The sequence below is a fragment of the Octopus sinensis genome, linkage group LG24 (genome assembly GCF_006345805.1).
Source record: "Octopus sinensis linkage group LG24, ASM634580v1, whole genome shotgun sequence".
Classification (NCBI taxonomy): Eukaryota; Metazoa; Mollusca; class Cephalopoda; order Octopoda; family Octopodidae; genus Octopus; species Octopus sinensis.
In genome coordinates, this window is record NC_043020.1 from 1,666,453 (window position 1) to 1,691,452 (window position 25,000).

General features: G+C 36.3%; 1 protein-coding gene across 1 annotated transcript in view; it reads left to right on the top strand.

Moving 5' to 3' along the window:
- The window catches only part of LOC115224039 (glutamate receptor U1-like), a 36,644-nt gene extending 21,459 nt beyond the window's left edge, over positions 1-15,185 (top strand). Inside the window, exons 5-14 of the mRNA XM_036512825.1 lie at positions 2,316-2,500; positions 3,792-3,974; positions 5,088-5,222; positions 5,985-6,212; positions 7,406-7,497; positions 8,201-8,294; positions 10,227-10,545; positions 11,823-12,040; positions 13,635-13,885; positions 14,863-15,185. Of these exons, the coding sequence (XP_036368718.1) occupies positions 2,316-2,500; positions 3,792-3,974; positions 5,088-5,222; positions 5,985-6,212; positions 7,406-7,497; positions 8,201-8,294; positions 10,227-10,545; positions 11,823-12,040; positions 13,635-13,885; positions 14,863-15,163 (2,006 nt within the window). The 3' untranslated portion in view covers positions 15,164-15,185. The remainder of the gene's footprint in view (positions 1-2,315; positions 2,501-3,791; positions 3,975-5,087; positions 5,223-5,984; positions 6,213-7,405; positions 7,498-8,200; positions 8,295-10,226; positions 10,546-11,822; positions 12,041-13,634; positions 13,886-14,862) is intronic.
- The last annotated feature ends 9,815 nt before the right edge of the window (positions 15,186-25,000 follow it).

The window sequence follows — 25,000 nt, forward strand, 5'->3', positions numbered from 1 at the left end:
TTATTAATTACGCCACTATTCAGTCACAAGATTAATTGTGAGTGTTGGTGATTGAACGAAAGAACTTTAGTTAATGCCTCGCTTAGTAACACAATAACACTATTTCCAGTAAGTTGAGCGAATAGAACACGATACTAATTTTCCTTTTTGTTCATGTAAGATCGGTTTCTTTACAATGTTCTACCAACGAAAAGAAACGTATAACAACCATTGTCTTATTAAATAAAAGTTACACACACAAAAATATTACCACGCCTCTGTTATCATTATTATATAATCACATATTCAGCATAAGTTCATTCGGTGCTTTTACACCATTATCTCTTTGATATTTTCCAACCATGATAATAAAAAAGAAAAAAACAATCACAGATTAAACGGATGGAAACAGCAAGAAAGTAATATATTAGCATATCACTGAAAGGAAATCATTGCGCAATTATAAATCTGTATAGTTTTAGTTCTATATTCATCTGAGCAGTGAAGGATTTGTGGTTAAGATGTGCGCTTTGCAATCGCTTAGTTCCGAGTTCATTCTTACAGTGTGTCAACTTGGGCAAATGTCTTTTACTATAACCCTGACGTGTGAGAGAATTTGGTAGCAGGCACCTTAACCACACGGCCAATCGCCATGTTGAATCGCTAGCTTCTGCACGAATTTTTTTTCTCTCCTTGTTTCTTTCCGTGTTTCTTTTCTGTGTATCTTTCTGTTGAAGAGCGTAGGCTCGAAACGTAAAAGACTTGTTTTATTTATATTCCTGAGCGCCATACTAATACAATTGTTTGTTTGTATTCCACCTGCCTTCGTCTTTTGTCTATTTTCATAAAGCTTCCCGTTATATATATATATATATATATTATATATATATATATATATATATATATATATATATATCTTTTACCTGTTTCAGTTACTTGAATGTGCCCATGCTGGGGCACCGCCTTGAAGGATTTTAATCGAACAAATCAATCTTAGGACTTTCTCTTAAGTCGAGTAGTCATTCAATCTTCTCCCTTACGAACCGCTAAGTTACTGGGATATAAACACAGCAACACCGGTTGTCAAGCGGTTTTGGGAGACAAACACAGGCCCAAAGACACACACACACATATACAAGTATATATACATGTCTGCCTTCTACGATAGCCTCGGGCCGATCAAATCCTTCTTGAGTGGACTCGGTAGAAGGAAACTAAAAGAAACCCGTCGTATATATATATATATATATATATATATATATATATATATATATATATATATATATAACAATATTTTATAATTATGAGTATAATTATAATTAGGGTTCAGCAAAGATTTGCTTTACCACATACCGAACTTTAGAAATAGGAACCAAAGAACCTTAGCTATAATTATACTCGTAATTATAAAATAGTGTTTAAGTTTACCGAAAAAATGGTCCTTTTAATATGCCGAATTCTACTTGGTGGAATTATTAATTACTAGTTAATTAATTAATTTTACCCTTTATTATTATCATTATTATTATTATATATATATATATATATATATATATATATATGGCCGTGTGGTTAAGGTTCTTGCTACAAAATTCTCTCACAAGTCAGGGTTATAGTAAAAGGTACTTGCCCAAGGTGACGCGCTCTAAGAATGAACTCAGAACTATGCGATTGCAAAGCGCACATCTTAACCACACATCCTTCACTGCTCAGATGAATATAGAACTAAAACTATACAGATTTATAATTGCACAACGATTTTCTTTCAGTGATATGCTAATATATTACTTTCTTGCTGTTTCCATCTGACATTTGTCTTTTAATCTGTGATTGCTTTTTTGTTAATTATCATGGTTGGAAAATATCAAAGAGATAATGGTGTAAAAGCACCGAATGAACTTATGCTGCATATGTGATTATATAATAATGATAACAGAGGCGTGGTAATATTTTTGTTTGTAACTTTTTTATAATAAGACAATGGTTGTTGTACGTTTCTTTTCGTTGGTAGAATATTGTAAAGAAACCGTTCTTACATGAACAAAAAGGAAAATTAGTATCGTGTTCTATTCGCTCAACTTACTGGAAATAGTGTTATACATACATTTATCTACCTAACAGTCCGTTAACAAAAGGGAACACAGTGTAAATAACGGATTGAAAAGGTTGCAAGACGCAACGAAAATTTTAGGAAAATAAAAATAAGAAATAAGTGGAAATTCTACCGGTGAGTGTGTTACATTATAAGGCACAAAAAGAAAATGACTCTCCCCAGACACAACAGAATAATAATAATGTTCTATTTCTGTTTCATTTCTACACTGTCTTCTACGCAGACATCAATCAAGCCAGTGTCATCTTACAGAGTCTTTCAGAAGAAAATATTAGATTTATGGCTTACCAAGTGAACTATACCAATGCCAGCTATAAAAGCGTACTGGAATGGACAAAGAAATCCATTAAACGAACCTACTTTCTACTGTTGACCTATGGTCAAGGGTCAATGGAAATACTAAACTGTGTAGGTATCATTGTTTTTTAAAATACGTCGATGTCTTATTCATATATTTTAAAACATTCTCGACCGCACATATTCAATACATGTGTCTTATTTGTTAGCCGGGTTGCTGTGGGTAGCTCCTGGAGGGATGATTCCCTCATTACGCTGGGTGTTTAAAAACCTAAAACTCATAGACAGGCGAGAAAACTCTCCTCCGATCCATTTCAGAAGAACGTATCTTTTAATTCGTTATTGAATTTAATTTTTCATATGCGTCATCGTGGCATACCAGCAAATAGGTTTTACACTATTTATATATAGTCAGAGACTGGCGATTCTATTTGTCCCCGGTTCGATTCAGGCATGTGATACTGATAAGCCACAACAATAGCGAAATATCCATCACTCCTAGATCGAATTGGGGGCAACCTCTCTCGCCATTCTATGACCTTCAGGTGTTTTAACATCCAGGTTAATGAGGTAATCGTCTCTCCAGGAGATATACTGTGACAAACTGGAATTTCCAATGAAATCGACAAAGACTACCTTTATCAATTGCGCCACCGACCACTGAAACACCTGATATTCTTCTATATGCATCTCAATCACAGTTACCATTAACACTCATCATACACACTCATGCACACACGTGCACATATATATTGCATTCTGTGACATAGTTTTCTTTTCCTGCATGTTAGGATATATACGTATATATATAATAGCCTTGGTGGCTATTTTTCTTATTTATATATGTATAATTCATCGTCTTCGGACATGTCTTAAGTATGCTTGGCCAATGGTTTAAATTTATATTAATTAATAATATTAATATCTACTCTCATTATTTAACTTGTATATATATATCTCAGTTCAAGATAAATATTTAAACCACCTGATGAATGACTGTAACTCGAAAATTTAAAGAAATTAACAGCCATGAAACGATCGTAGTGTTATATTAATTATATTTTTTTAATAATGTTGTTATATATTTTAATAATATAAATTAAATAATCTTATGTATTGGGTTAAGTTTTTCATTGTATGATTTGCCTAATAGTGGTTTTGTCTCTAATTTAATATATATATATATATATATATATATTATATATATATATATATATATATATGTATGTATATATATATATATATGTATGTATATGTATATATATATATGTGTGTGTGTATGTGTGTATATATATATATATGTATGTATATGTATATGTACATACATATATATATATATATATATATATATAATATATATACATGGTGATATGGCATGATTATTTCTTTCTGTATTTTATAGGCAAGAGACTTGGAACTAATCCGTTACAACACATTTTGGATAATTGCCAACTTGGACATGAATATCGAGGAGTTAAAAACTCTTGACCTGCAGAATGTTCGAGCAAACATCCTCTACATAAAGAAGCCTTGTATTTCTTCATCCGTAGGCATATCTGGTGAGCAGAATGGATTTAATATATCAGTAAGTAGACAGACGTAAATTCTTTTATGATTATAGATAGACTTAGATGTACATATATATCTCTATAAATTATATACTCAACCTATATAAAACTATACCGCTATATTTCACTGTTTATTTTATAATATAAGAAATATGCTCTAAAATTATTAGCATATAAAATATATAAATTTTAAATATATTCCTTTAATTTAACTTTACTTTATTAATACCAAAAATTACTATTTAATAATTAACTACAAATATATGTTAAGTTAATATAGAAATATTTAAATATGGAATTATTTCTATATTCTCTATCCCTCTATTGTGTAAAATACTGAAAATATTCTGAAATATTCTATTTTGTTTTTGTGTGTGTGAAAGCAATCTCTAAAATGTACCTATGTATATATAAATAACACTGGTTTTATGGTTGTCAAATAGTTAAGTATTATACATATACACACACATATATTTAAATGAAGAGAAACCATCATATATATAATGTGACCTCGTGTGTACCGTTGGCGATTTTTTTTCCTTTGTCTTCCCTTCTCTGGATCTTTCCTTCTCCTATGTTTCCGACGAAGAGCTCTGCTCGAAACGTTAAACCCTCCTTCTTTCCTTCTTTCCTGAGCGTCCAATAATTCTATATTTGTTCTACGTCCTCGCGTTGTTGCGTGTTTTTGTGCTTTCTTGTTTGGATTAACTATATATATATGTATATATATCATGATAATAATAAATAAATAATAATTTAGACAAATACGTATACTTCGATTGGTGTGTTTAAATTTTGAGTGGAGCCCCGGCACGGTTTAGGCTACTTGTTGTCGTTGACTGCAGTTGTGGTACATTTCCGTTAGATCTACGTCAGGAACTTCGAAGTGGCAGTTAGTGTAATATTATTAATTAATAGTAGGAGATGGATTTCGTATTAGACTTTTATTAGGTACAATAAATGTACTTGTAATTGTGAGCTCGACGCTCTAACCACTGAGCCATGTGCAGCCGGAGTGTAGTTTCTTCTCGTCTAAAGACAATCTGCTATTCAGCTCTCTTGAAAGTTGCTTATTACAACTCTGTGTGTGTGTGCTTATGCATTTATCCGAATTCATATCTCTCCTTCAGATTACCGACAATTATCTGCTGCAAACGGTATCCCGTTACTTTACATACTGTCTGAATATGAGCGAGACGACACCTCAACCATCCGAAATATGGCAAGCGGAGCTGTTCTTCCCAATTGCAGAGATGGAGTTTGACGTAACATTTTTATTGATTCTTTTGTTGTCTGCTTTACATAATGATTTGTTTATTTGCTCCTATATTTTCATATAGCATCCTATATTGCAGGTTTCTAACTAGAGAGATTCTAGTTTACTGCATTAATGATGGCGTCGTCGACAGATATACATAGTCATCTTCCAATGTATACGTGTGAATGTCTGTATATCGGTCACTATGTGTGTGAATATATATATATATATATATTATATATATATATATATATAACCAAGAAAAAAGCAACAAGAATGGATTAGTAGTTTAGTACAATTGTTTCATACTAAGAGCAATTTTATTTGAAGCTGCAAATATTGCAGCAAATACAAATGTCCAGTATTCATAAGCTAAATCACATATATGTTTTCCAGACATCCTAGAGGGTTTGATTATCCTCATGAAGTATTAGGAGTGAGTTCTATGAAATTTAAAGTCAAATTATTAGCAGACTTAAAATGCTTTCTAATGATGCACAGTTTTATAAAAAGTTTTTAAAAAGATTTGAATTCATTGGAATTCACTTGAATCTTAATTGTTTTTTTGCTGAATATATATATATATATATATACACTCAAGCACACAAATATATATATATATACACACTTTATGTACTGACTTTTGTTCTGTTAAACATTACGATCGTTTAGCTTCCACAATACACATATAAACTGAATACACTTAGATTAATTACCACCATAATACCACTCGGTCGCTGTACCGATTCTTACTTTTTTCTCTGTTTAGGAAACCAACGACAACATGTTTATGGTTGATCCAGAAGAGGTTGTCGATCGAAAATACGATATATTCCGTGTAGATGGCTACGAAGAGGAGCCCACCTACAAGCGAATAGGAGAGTGGTGTTCTGAAGTAGGTTTAGTTTTCATGGTGACGCCTATAGACGCAAGGGATGTCTTTCCCAACGCTTTACCTGGATTGGGTAACGCAACCCTAAAGGTTGGAACCGTCGTGGTGAGTAGTCTTGAATCGTCATTGTAGTGTTTTTTTTTTCTTTTGCCCTCTACTGTTTATTTGTTTCAGTCATTAGACTGCTGCTGTCCTGGGGCACCGACTTGAAGGGTCTTGAAATCGAACCGCAGTACAGATGTTTGTTTAAACGCATGAAACTCATTCTATTGGCCTCTGATGTCGACTGCTGAGGTATGGCGACATAAACAAACCAACAATGATTGTCAAACGATGTGTAAAGATACACACATATACACACATGTTTGAATATGTGTGTATAAGTAAATAAAATAAAGTTTCCCTTCTCAAGGATGTATTTGATTAGATAAAATGCTTAAATAGTCTTAACTATTAATTTTGCCATGAAGGGAAACCACTGGGCCATCGGATTTCCAAGATATAGCCCCCCACCCATCATCACAGATCCCCCTCTATGTTTAACAGAAGGCAGTTTGGGTCAAATGCTTCTTTTGGCTCTCTCCATACGTATACTCGGCTGGTAGTCAGAAATAAGGTAAAGGAGGACTCATTCGAGAAAACATTCTTCCACTGCTCTAGGGACCAATTCTGTAGGTTATTACTCCATTCTAAACACTTTGCGACGTTTGTTTTTGAAAGTAGTGGTTTTCTGATTGCAACTCTCCCGTGAAATCCGGTTTTATGCAGCTCCCAGCGAACAGTTTTTGTGGAAACAGGGTTCTCGAAGTGGTATTTAAGCTCTGCAGTAATTTTGGGGGCTGTACTTTTGTGATTCTTTCTAACAATTCGCGTAAGAGTTCGACGGTCCCTATCTGAATGTTTTGATTTTCTTCCGGAGTTTTGTTTCGAAGAGGAGGGTTTTTTTCCCTCTTTCTCAAAGGCTGTCATTACTTTCGAGATAGAAATCCTTAATACATCAAACATTTCGGCTGTTTTTGTTATGCTAGCGCCTGCCATATGAGCACCAACAATTTGACCTCTTTGAAAATCCGACAGATTTGTCATTTTAATGAATTTTAATTACCTTTTTCTGGTGATATCTGAAAAGAAACAACAATTTTAGCAAAACAATTTAAGCGACACTAATGATAAATAAAAAAAAAACATAAAAATAACAAGCTTTTGATGGTTTTATAGATATTTCAAAATTACGATGCTAGTTTTTTTTCCATTTTTTGTCCAACCTCTGTATTTATATATATATGTTTATGTTTCAGCTGGCCCCATACATCACTCGAGTAAACGGTACCGGATGGGAAGGATTTTGTATCGATATACTCAATGAAATGAGTAGTACCATGAACTTCAAGTAAGTCGGTTACTTCACTTATACAATTTATGTATGTGTATATGTGTATGTTTGTCCGTCTGTCTGTCTTTCTGTCGGTCTGTCTATATGTATGCATGTATGTATATTAAACCAAAACGAAACAAAAGCCACCTGTTAACAAAACGAGGTAAGTTCACGACCGAGATTGTTTGAGGCTTAGACAAATAGAAAGATTAGTAATTATGACGTTTCGGAGATTGTCCTTTTTCAGAGTAACTTGTAGAGCGGAAAGAAGGTATTAGAAATGAGGAATAGCCGAGCAATCGGAGCAAAAGTACCATCCTCGTACATATATGCACACAGCAACCACATTAACCGCAAATCATATTCTGCTGTCTTCATAAAGAAAACACATTAGAAAGCACATAAGCAGAAAAAGTAGTTCTAAATACAAGGACTGCATTTCCAGTAAAACACTGGTTCAGTCTGGTACTGTGCTTAATATTATCAACTTTACCCCTTCCTTGTGCTGAACCCACCGAACTTTGTGGTCGAAGTTTATAATCGTTCACTCAACCTGAGAATTATTAATTAACAAAAATGTTATAATTAAAAATCTATTATAATTTTATACAAGAATTATTAATAATAAAAAAACGAATAGATCTGTTGTTTCGCCTTTATAATTTTACAGACATATCGATCCCTTATTTATCTCCTTTGTTCATTTTTCTCCTTTCAGTTATGTACTGCAAGAACCTGAAGACAAGATGTTCGGTGTTTATGATAATGCAACACATAACTGGACTGGAGTTATAGGAATGGCATACAACAACGTAAGTTCCTTAGAATGCTATCTTCATTGTTGTTGCTTTTCAAACCACGAGCAGCACTGATCGATCTGGTCTATAATTAGTGGCGAACCACTCATATACCTTACAATTTTTTTTGCGTGTGTATCAAAGACAACATTGTTAATTATATCTACTTGGAGTATCAAACACAACATAGTTTAACCCTTTCGTATTCAGATTATTTTGTCAAATGTAATGTTTTTTCATTGACATCTATATATATAAAACTGTAGTTGTGTGAGTGTCTGTCCCCTTCGATTTAGATTCCTAACTACTCCCACATTTTGCGGTGCAGTTTAACCAAATTCGGGTATCTTATAGTCGTGATTAATATCGAGCCCGTCTGGCTATTAGCGCGCGTCAACGATGAGTCTACGATTTTAAAAATAATTTAACATCATTTTTTATTCCATTTTAATGCATAATTTTTCGTGTGTCGATGGCGGCGGAGTTGGCGTCCACGCTCACAGCTGCACCTGTGTTGCTTCTCCCCATTCTTCCCTCCCCCGTGAAGCTGTGGGGAAGGGAGTGTAAGGAAATCAACGTCGTAAAGCGTTGTCAAGGAGACCAGCGTTCTTTTAGAACAACGACTTCATGGCTTGAAGACACCAAAACAGAAATGGCTAAGAAAGCCCGAATTGGCATCTATAAGGGAAGTAACTCTCTAAAAATGCTTATATAGTTATTTCCCTTACAAACCCGAGCAATGCCGGGCGATACTGCTAGTTGTTTATAATTAATCATGCTTTATTTTGTAGCTATAAAGTTTTCATGATGAGATTGTATATTTCTTGAATGGCATTGAAGGGTAGGTGTGATAGGTTGGATCTGACTAGTTAGAGCATAAAACAGGAAGCATATTTGGGCCGGATATGGCCTGTTTAAATACTAAAGGGTTAATATCTTTACCTTTTAATTCAAGATAGAATGGTGTGATTTAAAGGGATCTGGTTGGCGTTTTTAGCAGAATCAACGACTAAATAGACGCTCTGGTGTAAGATGTATACCGCACAAAATATCTTACAGTGATTAGCTAAGTGAGTTTTCACTCTGAGATCACATCATCATCTCGTGTCTGGGTCAAGTTTGATTTTCATCCCTCTCGACTAGATAAAAGGAGGGTCAATGAAACCAACATAAATGAAAATAATCCCCTCGAAAGAAGTTTATTTTAGAAATATTTTACATTTATCAAGTCATCCCATAAGTAATGTCCAGACTTCTTCATTTGAAATTTGTAAATGCTTTAACAGTATTTTAGAATATCTAATAGCATTAAGTAATATTTATATGTATTTGGACATATTTAAACTAGTTAAATTTCACTTTGCAGGATAATCTAATTGAAGCTTCACTAATTATAGCTCTTCAAACATGAAAGAGTCTAAGGAGCATTTGAGGCACATAATGCTTAAGCGACTCGAAATATTCACTTAGCTTATGAAGATGGGTGCCTAAATGAAAGAACTTGCTGAAGATAGTTTGTAAAATTCAGAAGTGGAGATTTCAGCCTTGAAGATGATGAGGCCCAAACAGAACGTCCAATTGAGTTTGATGACAAAGTCTTTTCGCAGAACTGATACTTATGTCATCGACCCCGAAAGGCAGAGTCGATTCCGAACGTAAAAACAGACGAAATGTCACAGCCTTAATAATAATAATAATAATAATAATAATAATAATAATAATAATAATAGTGATTTCATTTAATTGCTACAAGAGCGAAGGATGAGGTGGGGTGGGGGGCAATACAAAGACAGACATAAAGTGTTGGGGGTTTACATATAATGAAATGATAACAAAAAAAGTAAGTACACACTGAAAAAGAAGGGACGTATGCATAGCATACAAAGGTTAAGAAAAGAAAGTCCCGTGCCCTATATTCATCTTTTTTTTCTTCTCCTTCCTCTCCAGGAGGTCGATCTCGGAATCGGACCTATTACACTGACAGCCCATCGTTTTGAATACATTGACTTCACGCATCCGTTCTCTGAAGACGGAATTGGCATCGCCTACAGACTGGAAGATGACCGTGTCTCCATGGACATGATATTTCGACCATTTCAATTGTGGGTTTGGATACTAACGCCTGGTGCCATATTTTTTGTCGGTATCTTCCTGACAGTAATAAACAAGATCAGCGCCATATTCAGATCTACCAAAGCGTGCGAAGAATTAAACTGTTCCTACTACGAGAATTGCTGGTACACGTTGGGAACAGCCCTCATGCAAGGTAAAAACGTCGAAGTCACCCGATTTAATTTCACGATTTTTGTAACACCTGCCTTCGTGAGCAGCCATTTAGTGGTGATAGTGGTTATTCGCTTCATGTGTGTATTTCTGTATGTATGTTTGATTTATATGCGCGCATATGCATATGTAAATATATATACATATATATATATATATATAATATATATATATATATATAATATATATATATATATATATATATATATATATATATATACAGGAGCAGGAGTGGCTGTGTGGCAAGTAGCTTGCTTACCAACCACATGATTCTGGGTTCAGTCCCACTGCGTGGCACATTGGGCAAGTGTCTTCTAATATAGCCTCGGGCCGACCAAAACCTTGTGAGTGGATTTGGTAGACAGAAACTGAAAGAAGCCCGTCGTATATATGCATATATATATATATAATATATATATATATGTGTGTGTGTGTGTGTGTGTGTGTGTGTGTGTGTGTATATTTGTGTGTCTGTGTTTGTTCCCCCCCCCCCAATATCGCTTGACAACCGATGCTGGTGTGTTTATATCCCCGTAACTTAGCGGTTCGGCAAAAGACACCAATAGAATAAGTACTAGACTTACAAAGAATAAGTCCTTGGGTCTAGTTGCTCGACTAAAGGCGGTGCTCCAAGCCAGGTCCTGTTGTCTCCCTTGTCATCCACTTCTCCAACCACTTCCTTCCTTCCGGTCAATTCAACATATGCATCCATTAATCCAGCTATGTTCTTTTTTCCTCTACAGATATTTTCTCTCCTCATTTCATTGTGTAGAAGAGCGTAGGCTCGAAACGTCAAGGAGTTCCTCTATTTTTTCCTGAGCGTCAAACTAATACAACCTATTTGTTGTTACCTCAACCGTCTCTGTCTTTCGTTTTTCTACCATTTTGAACCAATATATATGTACAAATATTTAACATGTTACATGCATAAAATTGTAGCCTTGCAAGGGAACCACCTTGAAGATTTTTTTTTTTTAGATGTATGACTCGATCCAGTACATATTTCCTAACCATGATACTTATTATATCTGTGTCTTTCGTCGAACCGCTAAGTTACATATCGCGCTTGTTCCACTTCTAATTACTTTTAAAATGAAGTCCTATCATTTCGAGCCACTATATATATATATATATATATATATATGTATGTGTGCGTTTGTGTGTGCGTTTGTGTGTGTGTCTGTACATGTGCGTGTGTATTAATATATACAAATTTCCGATTCACATATATATATATATCGATATACAATCTACCTGCAGGTCAAAACAACGAACCAAAGAACGTATCTGGTCGAATCGTGATCATCTTCTGGTGGCTATTTGTCATCCTGTTGACCACCTACTACACAGCCTTCTTAGCTGCTATTCTTACCGTCAAAGTCTCCAAATTATCCATCACAAGTCTAGAAGATTTAGCACATCATCCTTCTATAAAGCCCATAACGCTCTCCGGATCAACGTGGTGGTCATATTTTTTGGTCAGTCGTGATTTGCTACAGCTTGTGTGATTCTCGTCTCCAATTTGCTTTTATTCATGTGTTTGTTGTACCTATTTTGTTTATGATATTTAGGATTGTATTTGGGTTTTTTTGTGAATATTATGTTATTTAATCAATGGATGCTTATACAGTGAAGTCTGCCGTAACATTCCATATACAAATGAAGGCGCTGGCGTGGCTGTGTGGCACGAAACTTGCTTCCCAGTCACATGTTCAGTCCCACTGCTTGGCAACTTGGTCGAGTGTCTCCTACTACAGCCCCGGGCCGACCAAAGGCTTGCAGGTGGATTTGGCAGACAGATAGATTCTTGCTCGATGGGAGAATATTAAAATGATCCCATCTCAATTTAAGTAGCTAATAAAGATTATTTTCTCTCTCTCTCTCTCTCTCTCTCTCTCTCTCTCTCTCTTCGTAAGACTTGAGAGATAGACAAATTAAATAACATAAGTATTGACCCACGGTCTAGAGAAACTGACCACGGTGATTATTAGCGGGTGGAATTTACCATGGCGGAATATACCATGGTGGAATTTACCTTTGGTGAAATTTACCCGGTGGAATTTTCCGTGGTGGAATTTACCTAGAGCCCAAACATATATGTACACAGACAGACAGACACACACACACAAACACACACACACACACACACACACACACACACATTGGATGGCTATTAATAATTTATTACAAGGAACAGTTATTATGCTTAGCTTACAACACCCTGTCTGCCATTCCTGATACACAAGCACTACACGCTGGGAAATTCTTTCGAGGAATAAGAAAGTGCATCTAATACGCCGGCAAATTCTCACTCTCTCTCTCTCTCTTTTCTCTCTCTCTCTCTGCATGCATGCATACATACATACATACAGACAGACAGACAGACACACACATGCATACATACATACACACATACATACATACATACATACAGACAGGCAGACACACATACATACATACATACACACACACACAGACACACACACATACATACACAGACACAAACATACATACACAGACACAAACATGCATACATACACAGACACACACACATACATACATACATACATACATACATACATACATACATACATACATACATACATACATACATACATACATACATGCATGCATACATACGCCCTGATGCAGTACCAGGCAGTGGCTCTCGTAGCTTCTGATCTTAACTGATTGGAAGTGTTATCATGTACATTGTTTTGTCTTGGTATAAAAGATGGGCTACAGCAAATATTCTGCTCAATACCACAGATTTGCTTGTCAGTTGTTTGACTTTAACCAGCTGAGCATGTCCCTTAGTTGCTGACGATATGTACAACTCTGATCACGAGCAGAAGTAGTGGGGGAGCATCATAGTCATGTGTTGAGAGGGATTCTTTGGGGTTTGGAAAATTCACCTTTGGAAACATGGGTGTTTTGTTCAGCATCCTTAAACAATCCTTATTTAAGGACCTTCTCAAGGCTCCTGATCTTAACTGACTGGCAGTGTTATCATGTATATTGCTTTGTCTTAGTATTTTTGGTATTTTGGTATTTTATAATTTGTCTTAACAGAAATCACGGAATCCATCGTATCGGACGATTGGTCGAGAGATCCGCAGGAGTCCGAATGTCACAGATACTGCCAGGATAATGGAAATGGTGTTGACCGAAAACTTTGCTTATGTCATGGACAGCTCAGTGGTGAGGTATTTCGCTGCAAAGGACAAGAAGGCCTATGCATTCGTCGAAGAGAAAGGTTACAGGCAGAGCCTAGGGTTCATCACGCCAAAACACTCAGCAATTCGAGAAATGCTTTCTTTCAAGTAGGTAACACACATTTCGAATTAAAATACTTTCTTATTTTGTTTTTTAAATTTTTGTGAAGGCGAAGACGTTATTGCGTGGTTAAGAGGTTCGTTTCACAAATATGTTGTTGGGAGTTCGATCCCGTAGCAGATGACTCTGAGGCTGATGTTTTTTCATGTATTAGTGGCTTTTTAAGGATAGTGGTTTCCGTGTGATATCCTGCAGGACGAAAACCAAATTCTGCCAGAGTTCATATGACCTCGGTAGTGCGAATGGCCGTCCAATAGCTGCGAGTGAGAGATATTCTTTTATTCCTTTATTCGTTTCAGTCATTTTGACTGTGGCCATGCTGGAGCACCTCCTTTAGTCGAGCAAATCGACCCCAAAGCCTTGTGACTGGATCTGGTAGACGGAAACTGAAAGAAGCTCGTCGTATATATGTATATATATATATATATGTGTGTGTGTGTGTGTGTGTGTGTGTGTGTGTGTGTCTGTGTGTATACGTTAGTGTGTCTGTATTTGTTCCCCAACATCGCTTGACAACTCAATGCTGGTGTGTTACGTGCCCGTAACTTAGCGGTTCGGCAAAATAGGCCGACAAATAAGTAATAGGCTTACAAAGAATAATTCCTGGGCTCGATTTGCTTGACTAAAGGCAGTGCTCCAGCATAGCCACAGTCAAATGACTGAAACAAATGAAAGAATAAAAGAGTAATTATTAATTTCCCTGTACGGCTGTATGCTCGCAGCCACTAACGTTATTATTTTGGGAAATAATATCGTTCTCTTACACACACACACACATATATATATGCACACGCACGAGAGAAAGAGAGGGAGAGAGGGAGACAGACATACATACAGAGAAAGAGAGAAATAAATTTACATAGACCATAAAAAATACAGAATACTAAGGGGAAAATACACAGACAACCGCCTGAAGATAAGACCTCTCACTATTTTATGTTTATTTTTTGTTACTCTGTTTCAGTATCATTAAATTTCAAGAGCTGGGTCTAATTGAAAAATGGCGAAGGCAATGGTGTAACTGTACCAAGCAACTTTTGTTGCGAAAATCTGTTGAAACTAAAGCTTTGGCCTTGGAGGACCTAGGTGGCGCTTTCACGGTAGCCGGTGGTACGGCATTGGCTAGTATTGTTTTGGCATTCATGGAAAAAGTTATAAGCAAATACAGAAAAAGCAAAGTCCTTGAAACGCCCATAGAAGAAAGAAATGAGCAGAAAGACTTAGAACAATCTTCTATAAGACTAAAACTGTTCCGTAGACGTTGAAGTATTTTTTAGAATTTTAGAACTTGAATGAAATGTATTTGTTAAAAGTTTTATTAAAAAAATAAACAATCTTTTTCTTTTTTTTTCAGAAATTGTTCCATTTCTTTTTTTTTTTAGTGTTTATTTAAAATGTAGCTTTCCGTTTTTTTCCTCCATTGTCTATCAATTTACACAGGTTAACAAAAAAAATTTTTTTTTTCTGTTGTCAAAAACTTGGACCGAAACTACGTTTTGTTTTTTGTTTTTTTTGGCACTCAGAATCGGAAAATGACATCCATTTATTTCCATCACGTCAAGATTTTAAGATACTGGATCCATAAAATTTCATTGTTTTTCAATGAAACACCTTTGAAGAACAAAGCAGAACATACAAACTTACTTAGAAATTGGTTTTTTCTTCAAAACCAGAACGTTTCCGTAGAATTCTAGTAAAGAACTAATAAAAAGCTGGAAATTCCTACTGACAAATTGCATCAATATTTATACAGTAATGCCTCGGGATACGAGTTAATTCGATCCCACAGAAGGCTCGTAAACAAAATAAATCTCGTAAAAGCTCGTAAACTCGGTGTCTCGTAAAGCGGGTCCTCGTAACGTGCGGTATTACTGTATTAAGGCGGCGAGCTGGCAGAAACTTTCGCACGCCGGACGAAATGCTTAGCAGTATTTCGTCTGCTGCTACGTTCTGAGTTCGAATTCCGCCGAGGTCGACTTTGCCTTTCATCTTTTCGGGGTCGATTAAATAAGTACCAGTTAAGCACTGAGGTCGATATAATCGACTTGATCCTTTTGTCTGTACTTGTTTGTTCCCTCTGTGTTTAGCCCCTTGTGGGTAGTAAAGAAATAGGTATTACTGTATCTAATTTGCGATAAGTTTGCGTTTGGATGATTCTCTTGAGTGCTGAACCTAAAGAAAATCCCATAGCAAGTTCCAGTTACAGTCCGCCTTCATGGAAAAGTCCCATCTGTCTCGATATTTTTATGTCTTGGTGGAAACATTCTTCCCGCTCGTCGCTTGTGCCACCAAAATTTTCAGGGAATTTATCAAGGTGACTGTGGAGAGAGTACAGCTTTATGCTCATATTTGCTCTCTATTTTTGAAAGTTCTCCAGCATGTTGTTGACTACTTCGGTGTACTTGTCTGCTATCTTGTGACCCAGAAAGTCATTTACGACTACTACAAATGAATTCCATGCTGCTGCCTCAATGCAGTCCAATAAATTTACAGAGTTCCCAATTTTCATGAATTTTCTGATTTGAGGCCCATCAAATAGTCCAGCTTTTATCTTTGCATTACCCGGACCAAGAAATGTGCTACAGATATAAGGAAAACACGATTCAGTTTATCCAAAACTTGAACAAACTGCTTCACAAGGTCGAGTTTCATATGGAGTAGAGGTAGGGAGAATTTTCCCCAGTTTAACTAAGGGCTCTTCAAGACATTAAAAGACTCCCGAACTAATATTCGCGGCGGCCATTCTTTGATCACCCAATGGCAACAAACCACCAGTTGAGTGGTCTTTTATCTTACACAAAGATGTATATATATATATAATATATATATATATATTAATATATATATATATATATATATATATATATATTATAAATTAGAGAAAAACCACTATTATGCAATCCAAACAATAATAGATATAATATATATATATATTTTAGAATATATAACTAAATCACAACAAATATAAAAATGAATAATCAATTACATATTGATTATTTATTTTTATACTTTTTGTAATCTAGTTATATGTTTTAAAAAATGTGTGTGTGTGTGTGTGTTTGTGTCTGTGTTTGTCCCCACAACATCCCTTGACAACCGATGCTGGTGTGTTTACGTCCCCGTAACTTTGCGGTTCGGGAAAAAGAGACCGATAGAATAAGCACTAGGCTTACAAAGAATAAGTCGATTTGCTCGACTAAAGGCGGTGCTCCAGCATGACCACAGTCAAATGACTGAAACAAGTAAAAAAAAAGTAAAAGTAAGTATAAAAGTATAGAGATGAAGTATTACTTATTTTACAGGACAGAACAAAGTGGATTCCTGACTGAATTTTAAACTTAAGGTAATCTTATGTTGCTTTATAATTTGCTTTCATCTTTGTCGAATAGGTTTCTTTTTCATTTGACTAATTAGGCACCAAATTTAGTTAACTTAGACCTACATAATAACTATAATCCCATCCTCATGCAACTTCACGATTTACTTTCATTCTTGCTTCGATGAATCCCTTTTTTCTATTTCACAAGCGAGGTTCCACTTGAACCCACATTATAACTACAATTCAATCCATATGTAACTTTAGAAATTCAAAAATATAAAACCAAAGGAAGGGAAATAATAATGCACTGCACATTTAATTATTTCCCTTAGTTCCTTTATTTCAGGGAAAAACCAATGAAAGAAATACAATAAAAGTTGATATTTAAAAATGTGGCAACCTCCGGATATGAGGAGTGCCGGATTTTTTACGGTTATATATGGTGTATATATTTAACGGAAATTTACTACCTGTACAGTCCTTTAAAAAAAGAAACTTAAACACTAAATGAAAAGCAAATGAACTTGTAATGTTCATTAAATACAATAGTTCTACTGAATTTTAATTCAATTAAATAAAATCGATCCTCAGATTTTTAATTTTAAAAAAATCCTCAAAATTTTAATTCATCTAAATAAAATAGTTCCTTAGAATTTTAATCATTACTGAACCCTCGAAAAAAGGTAAATAGCAGATGGGCTGCCAGGATCATCATCTTCAACACTGACATTGAAAACCTCCTCAGCAACAGGAACAACTTCAACCTGTGGAGGAAATGTTGATGCTGGTGACTGCACATCTGATTAACTTGAAGTTTTATGGCAGTGGATTATCAAGTGCGGACACCGCTGCTGCTTCTTCCTGCTTCCTAGTTATTTTCTTGAATATATCGTCCAGTGTTTATCGCTTTATATACTTGGGTCTTTCTCTAATAAATTTATCTTGAAGCAAGTAAGCATTCACGATTTCATGTCCACTTACAAATCTTCATCGCTCTAGTCCGGCCAGCAGTTCAGTTGTCAACGTAATTAACCTGTCAATAAAGATTCTTTCTCTCACATCTTCCCCATTTTCATCACTGCTTTCATTTTCATCACTACCTGTACAGGTATTTCTCTCCGGACTTTTAACAATATCTACAATTTCAGAATCAGTGTAACGATGAACTGTAGACACATTATCATCAACATCCATCCATTCCGTTAAACCATCTTCATTTATCCTTGATGAAAGCTCCTTGGCATCATGATTAGTTGCATCTTTAACATAAGCAATAAGTTCCTGTGTTTGGCTGCTTTTCTTTGGAAACCCCAAACCCTCAAAATTATTTTCAGTGTCATCGTTAGAACGAGAATCAAGCATTAAACTTGGTCACAATTTATGCCACCCATTTTTCAGTGTTGTTTTCACACATTTCCATGCGTTGGCAACACAGTACACTGCATCTTTAATGTTGAATTCTTTTACGAATTTCTGTCCTGGGGTACCTGGATTAACTGAACTCCCCAGGCGCTTCATTAACAGGGGTCGATACTTACGCTTCATTGTCCAGTGATTGAATTAATGATGCGCAGTTGGGTGGGAGGTAGACAACATTATCATGAACATCCATCCATTCCGTAAAACCATCTTCATTTATCTTTGATGAAAGCTCCTTGGCATCAAGATTAGTTACATCTTTAACATAAGCAATAAGTTCCTGTGTAAACTGCTTTTCTTTGGAAACCCAAAACTTTGCAAATTCATCCACATATGCACTAGCCACATCTTTGTCTGATGAACGTTTTTTTTACCATACACCGCACGAAACTGTAAGCCGTCGGGGATCATCTCCATTGTCTTCAGCGTACATGCTTACACAAGAATTAGCTTTTAGATTTTATATAGATGCTGTAACCTTTCTTTCTATAGATGGACACACACACACACACGCACACACGCGCACGCACACATACACACACAAACACATACACACAAACATTCATTTTTATAATTTATATATATATATATATATATATATATATATATACATATATATGCATTTGTGTGTGTACATGTATATAAATATATATGTATATATATATATATATATATATGGATGTGAGTGTGTGTATATATATATATATATATTTTAAAAAGGAGATGTGGAACACGAGTTGTGATATATAAAAAAGGAAATGAAGAAAATGCTGACAAAATAATTTAAGTAATTTAAGTAATTTAATTAGGTGAAGTTCTTTTTACCGGTTGCGCATTTGTTATGCTTATCAAAAGTTTTTTCCTCAAAAACTTTTGATAAGCAAACAAATGCGCAACCGGTAAAAGAACTTCACCTAATTAAATTACTTAAATTACTTAAATTATTTTGTCAGCATTTTCTTCATTTCCTTTTATATATATATTATATATATATATATATATATAATATATATATATATATATATATATATATATATGCGTTTCTCTATGTATGTGTCTTTGGGCATGTATTTCACTCCCACCACTGCTTGACAACCGGTGTTGGTTTTTTTTTACGTCCCGTAATGTAGAATTTCGACAATAGAAAGGCTTTTCGAAAATAAAAAAAAGGTACTTGGATCGATTGATTCGACTAAATAATTTTTTAAGGCAGTGCCTCAGCATGGTCTCAGTCCACTGACTGAAACAAATAACAGATTAAAGTTACACACGTATGCGTTGTGGTTGTAATTGTTTCGCTACAATTCGGTCATGATTAAAGAAACCAAAGACAAAATGTATTCCGACCTCGGAAACTATTCCTGTCTTGCTCCCACTCTAGCCTTTGTCTACCGCGGATTACAATATCAAGTGTTCTATTGTATTTTGGTAAGGTGCTATTTGAGGAAGATTCATGCTGCTGCTTCTACTAGGGCAAACGATCCCACGTCGGGCCCCTTCCATTGTCCACGATTTATTTATATTTAGCAATATGGCACCAAACCTGGTCCCTTCGCCCCACGACCGCCCATCTTCAATCTATGTACATAAAAAACTGGTTAACTTTTCCTGTCGGAATTTTAACAACTAAATTAAACATGTCGGTATTTCACAGTTTACTAAACCAGGTTTCCTTTTCTTCTTTCTTTCTTTCCTTCCTTTTATTTCTTTCCTCTTCCTTTCTTTCTTTCTTTCCTTCTTTCGTTTCTTTCTTTTTTTCTTTCTTCATTTATTTACCTTTGTCTTTTCTATGACCGTTTATGTGTGTGTGTGTGTGTACGTGTGTGTGTGTGCATGTGTGTGTGTACGTGTGTGCGTGTACGCATGCCTGTGTATATGTGTGTTTATGCATGCGTATGCATGTTTGTGTATGTGCGTGTTTGAGCCTGTATGCTTGTGTCTCTGTCTTGTGTGCATGTATGTATGTACGTATGTATATGTATATCTATATATATATATATATGTATATATATATACATGTATGTATGTATGTATATTATGTATGTATGTATGTATGTATGTATGTATATATGTATATATGTGTATGTGTGTATATAAGACACACACACACACCACCTTGCGCACGTGTGTACATACATATTTGTGGGTACAAACAAAATGGACGCATAACTATGCAAATACGAACACAATAAATGACTGTATGCAAGAATTTTTACGCTTGTACATATTTCTGTGCGCCTGAGCGAGCGAGTATGTATACGTGTGTATATATATATGTATGTGTGAGTGCTGTATGTGCTTGTGTGTGTGTATGTGTGTGTTTGTGTGTGTGTGTGTGTGTGCTCCCTAATTAGGTTTGTTTCTTTTCAGTACATGACCGTTATACCGAGGTGAGAGTTTAAAGAAAGTAACTTAGAAAGTAAAAGAGTTACAGTAATATTATGCCCTGTGTAGATGGTGGTGGTGATGGTGGTGGTGGTGGTGGCGGCGGTGTGGTGGTGTGGTGGTGGTGGTTTTGTGTTTGGTGGTGATGGTTGGGTGGTGATGGTTAGAGATATTTTTTCAAGACGAAAAAAGGGGTGGTGGTGGTGGTGGTGTTGGTGGTGGTCGCAGTGATGGTGGTGGTGGTGGTGGTGGTGGTTGTGGTGGTGGTGGTGATGGTGGTGGTGGTGGTGGTAGTGGTGGTAATGGTGGTGGTGGTGGTGATGGTAGAGATATTTTTTCAAGAGCGAAAATGAGGTGGTGGTGGTGGTGGTGGTGGTGGTGGTGGTGGTTGTGGTGGTGGTGGTGATGGTGGTGGTGGTGGTGGTAGTGGTGGTAATGGTGGTGGTGGTGGTGATGGTAGAGATATTTTTTCAAGAGCGAAAATGAGGTGGTGGTGGTGGTGGTTGTGGTGGCGGTGGTGATGGTGGTGGTGGTGGTGGTGGTGGTGGTGGTTGTGGTGGTGGTGGTGATGGTGGTGGTGGTGGTGGTAGTGGTGGTAATGGTGGTGGTGGTGGTGGTGGTGGTGGGTACGCTTGGTGGGAGGACCTACACGAACAAGAAAACAGTACCATCATTTGGGCAAACATCATCTGGACGTTTCAGTAAACAGACAGATGTTTACTGTACATGATGTGATTGACGCCATAGAAGAGAAGAAAAAAGATTTTTAAAAAAGGGGGCTGAAATCTCATCTCTGAATATCGTTGGAGGAACGTGACAATTTAAGAATAAAGCGAAGAAACGGTTGGAGCTTGAGTGTGGTCCGCTAGACTCGCTAGAAACTGCAGCGAAATGCTTTGTAAATATTCTTTCTGTTATAGGCACAAGGCCTGAAATTTTGGCGGGAATGGTCAAGTTGAGGTTGATGGTTTGTTTGTTTGTTGGTTTGTTTGTTGAGCGAAGCGGTCTTCGTTCCAGTGGGAGAAGTCCGAAACGTGGTCCTTTGCTATTCGTAAGACCCGCAGAAGAGAAAGCAGGTCAACCCCCGACACCGAGAGCATCGACGGATGGATGAATGCGCATCCAGACTCAGCGGTTGCGTAGGAAGTCGGGGACAAGAAACAGGAAGAAAGTGCGAGAGAAAGAGTACAACAGGGGTCGCCACCACCCCCTGCCGGAGCCTCGTGGAGCTTTAGGTATTTTCGCTCAATAAACACACACAACGCCCGGTCTGGGAATCGAAACCGCAATCCTCCGACCGCGAGTCCGCTGCCCTAACCATTGTTCCATTACGCCTCCACTTGAGGTAGATGGTCAACCTCAGCCTTAACTGATACGTAAACCTCTCGCGCGCATTCAGATTATTCTGTCAAAAGTAACTCTTATTTATCCACGTTGTTTTGAATTAATCATGAATTATCTCGTAGCTTCGAAAATTTAACGATTTGATTGTTTATTTTTAGAATGGCATTGTAGGGTAAGTGTGAGAGACCAGATCTGGTTTGTTTGAACATAAATCAAGTAGAAATTTTGGGCCAGATATGGCCGGTTTAAATGCTATTGACTTCAAAATGAAAGGAAAAGTCAACCTCGGTGGAATTTGAACTCAGAACATAAGGACGGACGAAATACAGCTAAGCATTTCGTCCGGCGAGCTAACATGTAGTAAAGAAATAGAGAGGACATATATACACGCACACACACATATATATATACATATATACGACAGGCTTCTTTCAGTTTCCGTCTACCAAATCCACTCACAAAGCTTTGGTCGACCCGAGGCTATAGTAGAAGACTCTTGTCCAAGGTGCCACGCAGTGGGACTGAACTCGGAACTATGTGGTTGGTAAGCAAGCTGCTTACCACACAGCCACTAGATAAGAAAACCAGAAAACATTCGAAAGAAGCATAGAAACATAATACATATATCTTTTCTCTTTTACAATCTACTAAGAAAGTGAATATTTCAGTTTTACAGATCTTTTGAAATATAAACAATTGTAAAAGATAATGTTTCTGCTTCGTATAGAAATCTAGGCGAGCGGAGTCACAATCACTTCTTTGATAACAAAGAGGAACAATGGTTTAAACATTGGACCCGTTTATTTTCTACTCGTAGGTTATATTGTGCACGTGTATCGCGTGTGGAGCATGTGTGCAGCATGTGTGCAGCATGTGTGCAGCATGTGTACAGCAAGTGTACAATAGAAAAAAAACTCTGTCGGCTTATCATTACAGAAACAGTAAAAAATGGGTCACATTCATACAAAGTCATGTTCACTGTAACATGAAATAAACAAACAATAAAAAACAAAAACAAATAAACAAACAATAAAAAACAAAAACAAATAAACAAACAATAAAAAACAAAAACAAATAAACAAACAAAGAAACAACCAGGGATGACAACAGGTTTTTCGAGATATAGATGGACAGGGAAGACACCACCAACAAAAACAAACTCGATCACAGATACAAACCAGAAGCGACCTTCTTCCAACAAGTTCTAAAACTAAGGTGAAATAATATTTTCTACTCTAGATACAAGGCCAGAATTTTTTAGGGAGCGGGCCAGTCGATTAGATCGACCACAGTTCGCAACTGGTACTTAATGTATCGACCCCGAAAGGATGAAAGGCAAAGTCGACCTCGACGGAATTTGAACTCAGAACATAGCAGCAGACGAAATACCTAATTCTTTACTACCCACAAGGGGCTAAACACAGAGAGGACAAACAAGGACAGACAAACGGATTAAGTCGATTATATCGACCCCAGTGCGTAACTGGTACTTATTTAATCGAAAGGATGAAAGGCAAAGTCGACCTCGGCGGAATTTGAACTCAGAACGTAACGGCAGACGAAATACTGCTATGCATTTCGCCTGGCGTGCTAACATTTCTGCCAGCTCGCCGCCTTGCCAATGGTGGTGATATTGTTGGTGTTATAGTTGTGGCAGCTGATAGTGGTAGCCGGTGGTGCTGGTGGGGGTGGTGCCTGCCAGTCTGTGGTTGCGGAGGTGGTTGTGGTTGTTCCCTGCCCACTTCCAGCACTGTCATCCACTGTGTCTCCCATGTTTAATCTTCATAAGTCAAAGGGTGTACTTCACTGACTAACCCAATGGCCCTTCAGACCAATATATACAGCTCCGAACCGACCCCCACCACCACAAATACATACATACATATAAACATGTGTAAGTACATGTGTGTGTATATATATTATATATATATATATAGATAGATAGATATATCTTATATTATATATATATTATTATATATATATATGTATATAGCTACTTCGGAGTAATCTTTATTTTTAATATTGTCAATATATATATATATATATGTGTGTGTGTGTGTGTGTGTGTGTGTGGTGTGTGTGTGTGTGTGCTGTGTGTGTGTGTGTGTGTATGTATGTATATGTATGTTCTTTTAATCTTTTATTTGCTTCAGTCATTTAGCTGCGGCCTTCCTAGAGCACCGCCTTCAACGGTTTTAGTTGAATAAATCGACCCCCCAGGACTTATTTCTTAAGCCTAGTACTTATTCCATCGGTCTATTTTGACTAAGTGATAAGCTTACAGCGTTATCAAAATTTTTTATTGCCTGTGATACACACACACACACGCATACACACATGCATACATATATATATATATATATATATATATATATATATATATATATATATATATATATATATATATATATATATACATATATATATATAATATATATTATATATTATATTATACATATATATATAGCAAAATTTAGATTCAGATGAATATGGTACGTAAGTTGAGGCACCAGAATTTAGTTCGGATTATCCATACAATTTCAAAGTAAGGTGATTAAAATGAAAATAAGCAACAAGGGTATCGAGAGGTAATGCTGCAGTACGATCGTTTCATGCAACTCCATTTAATTGAACA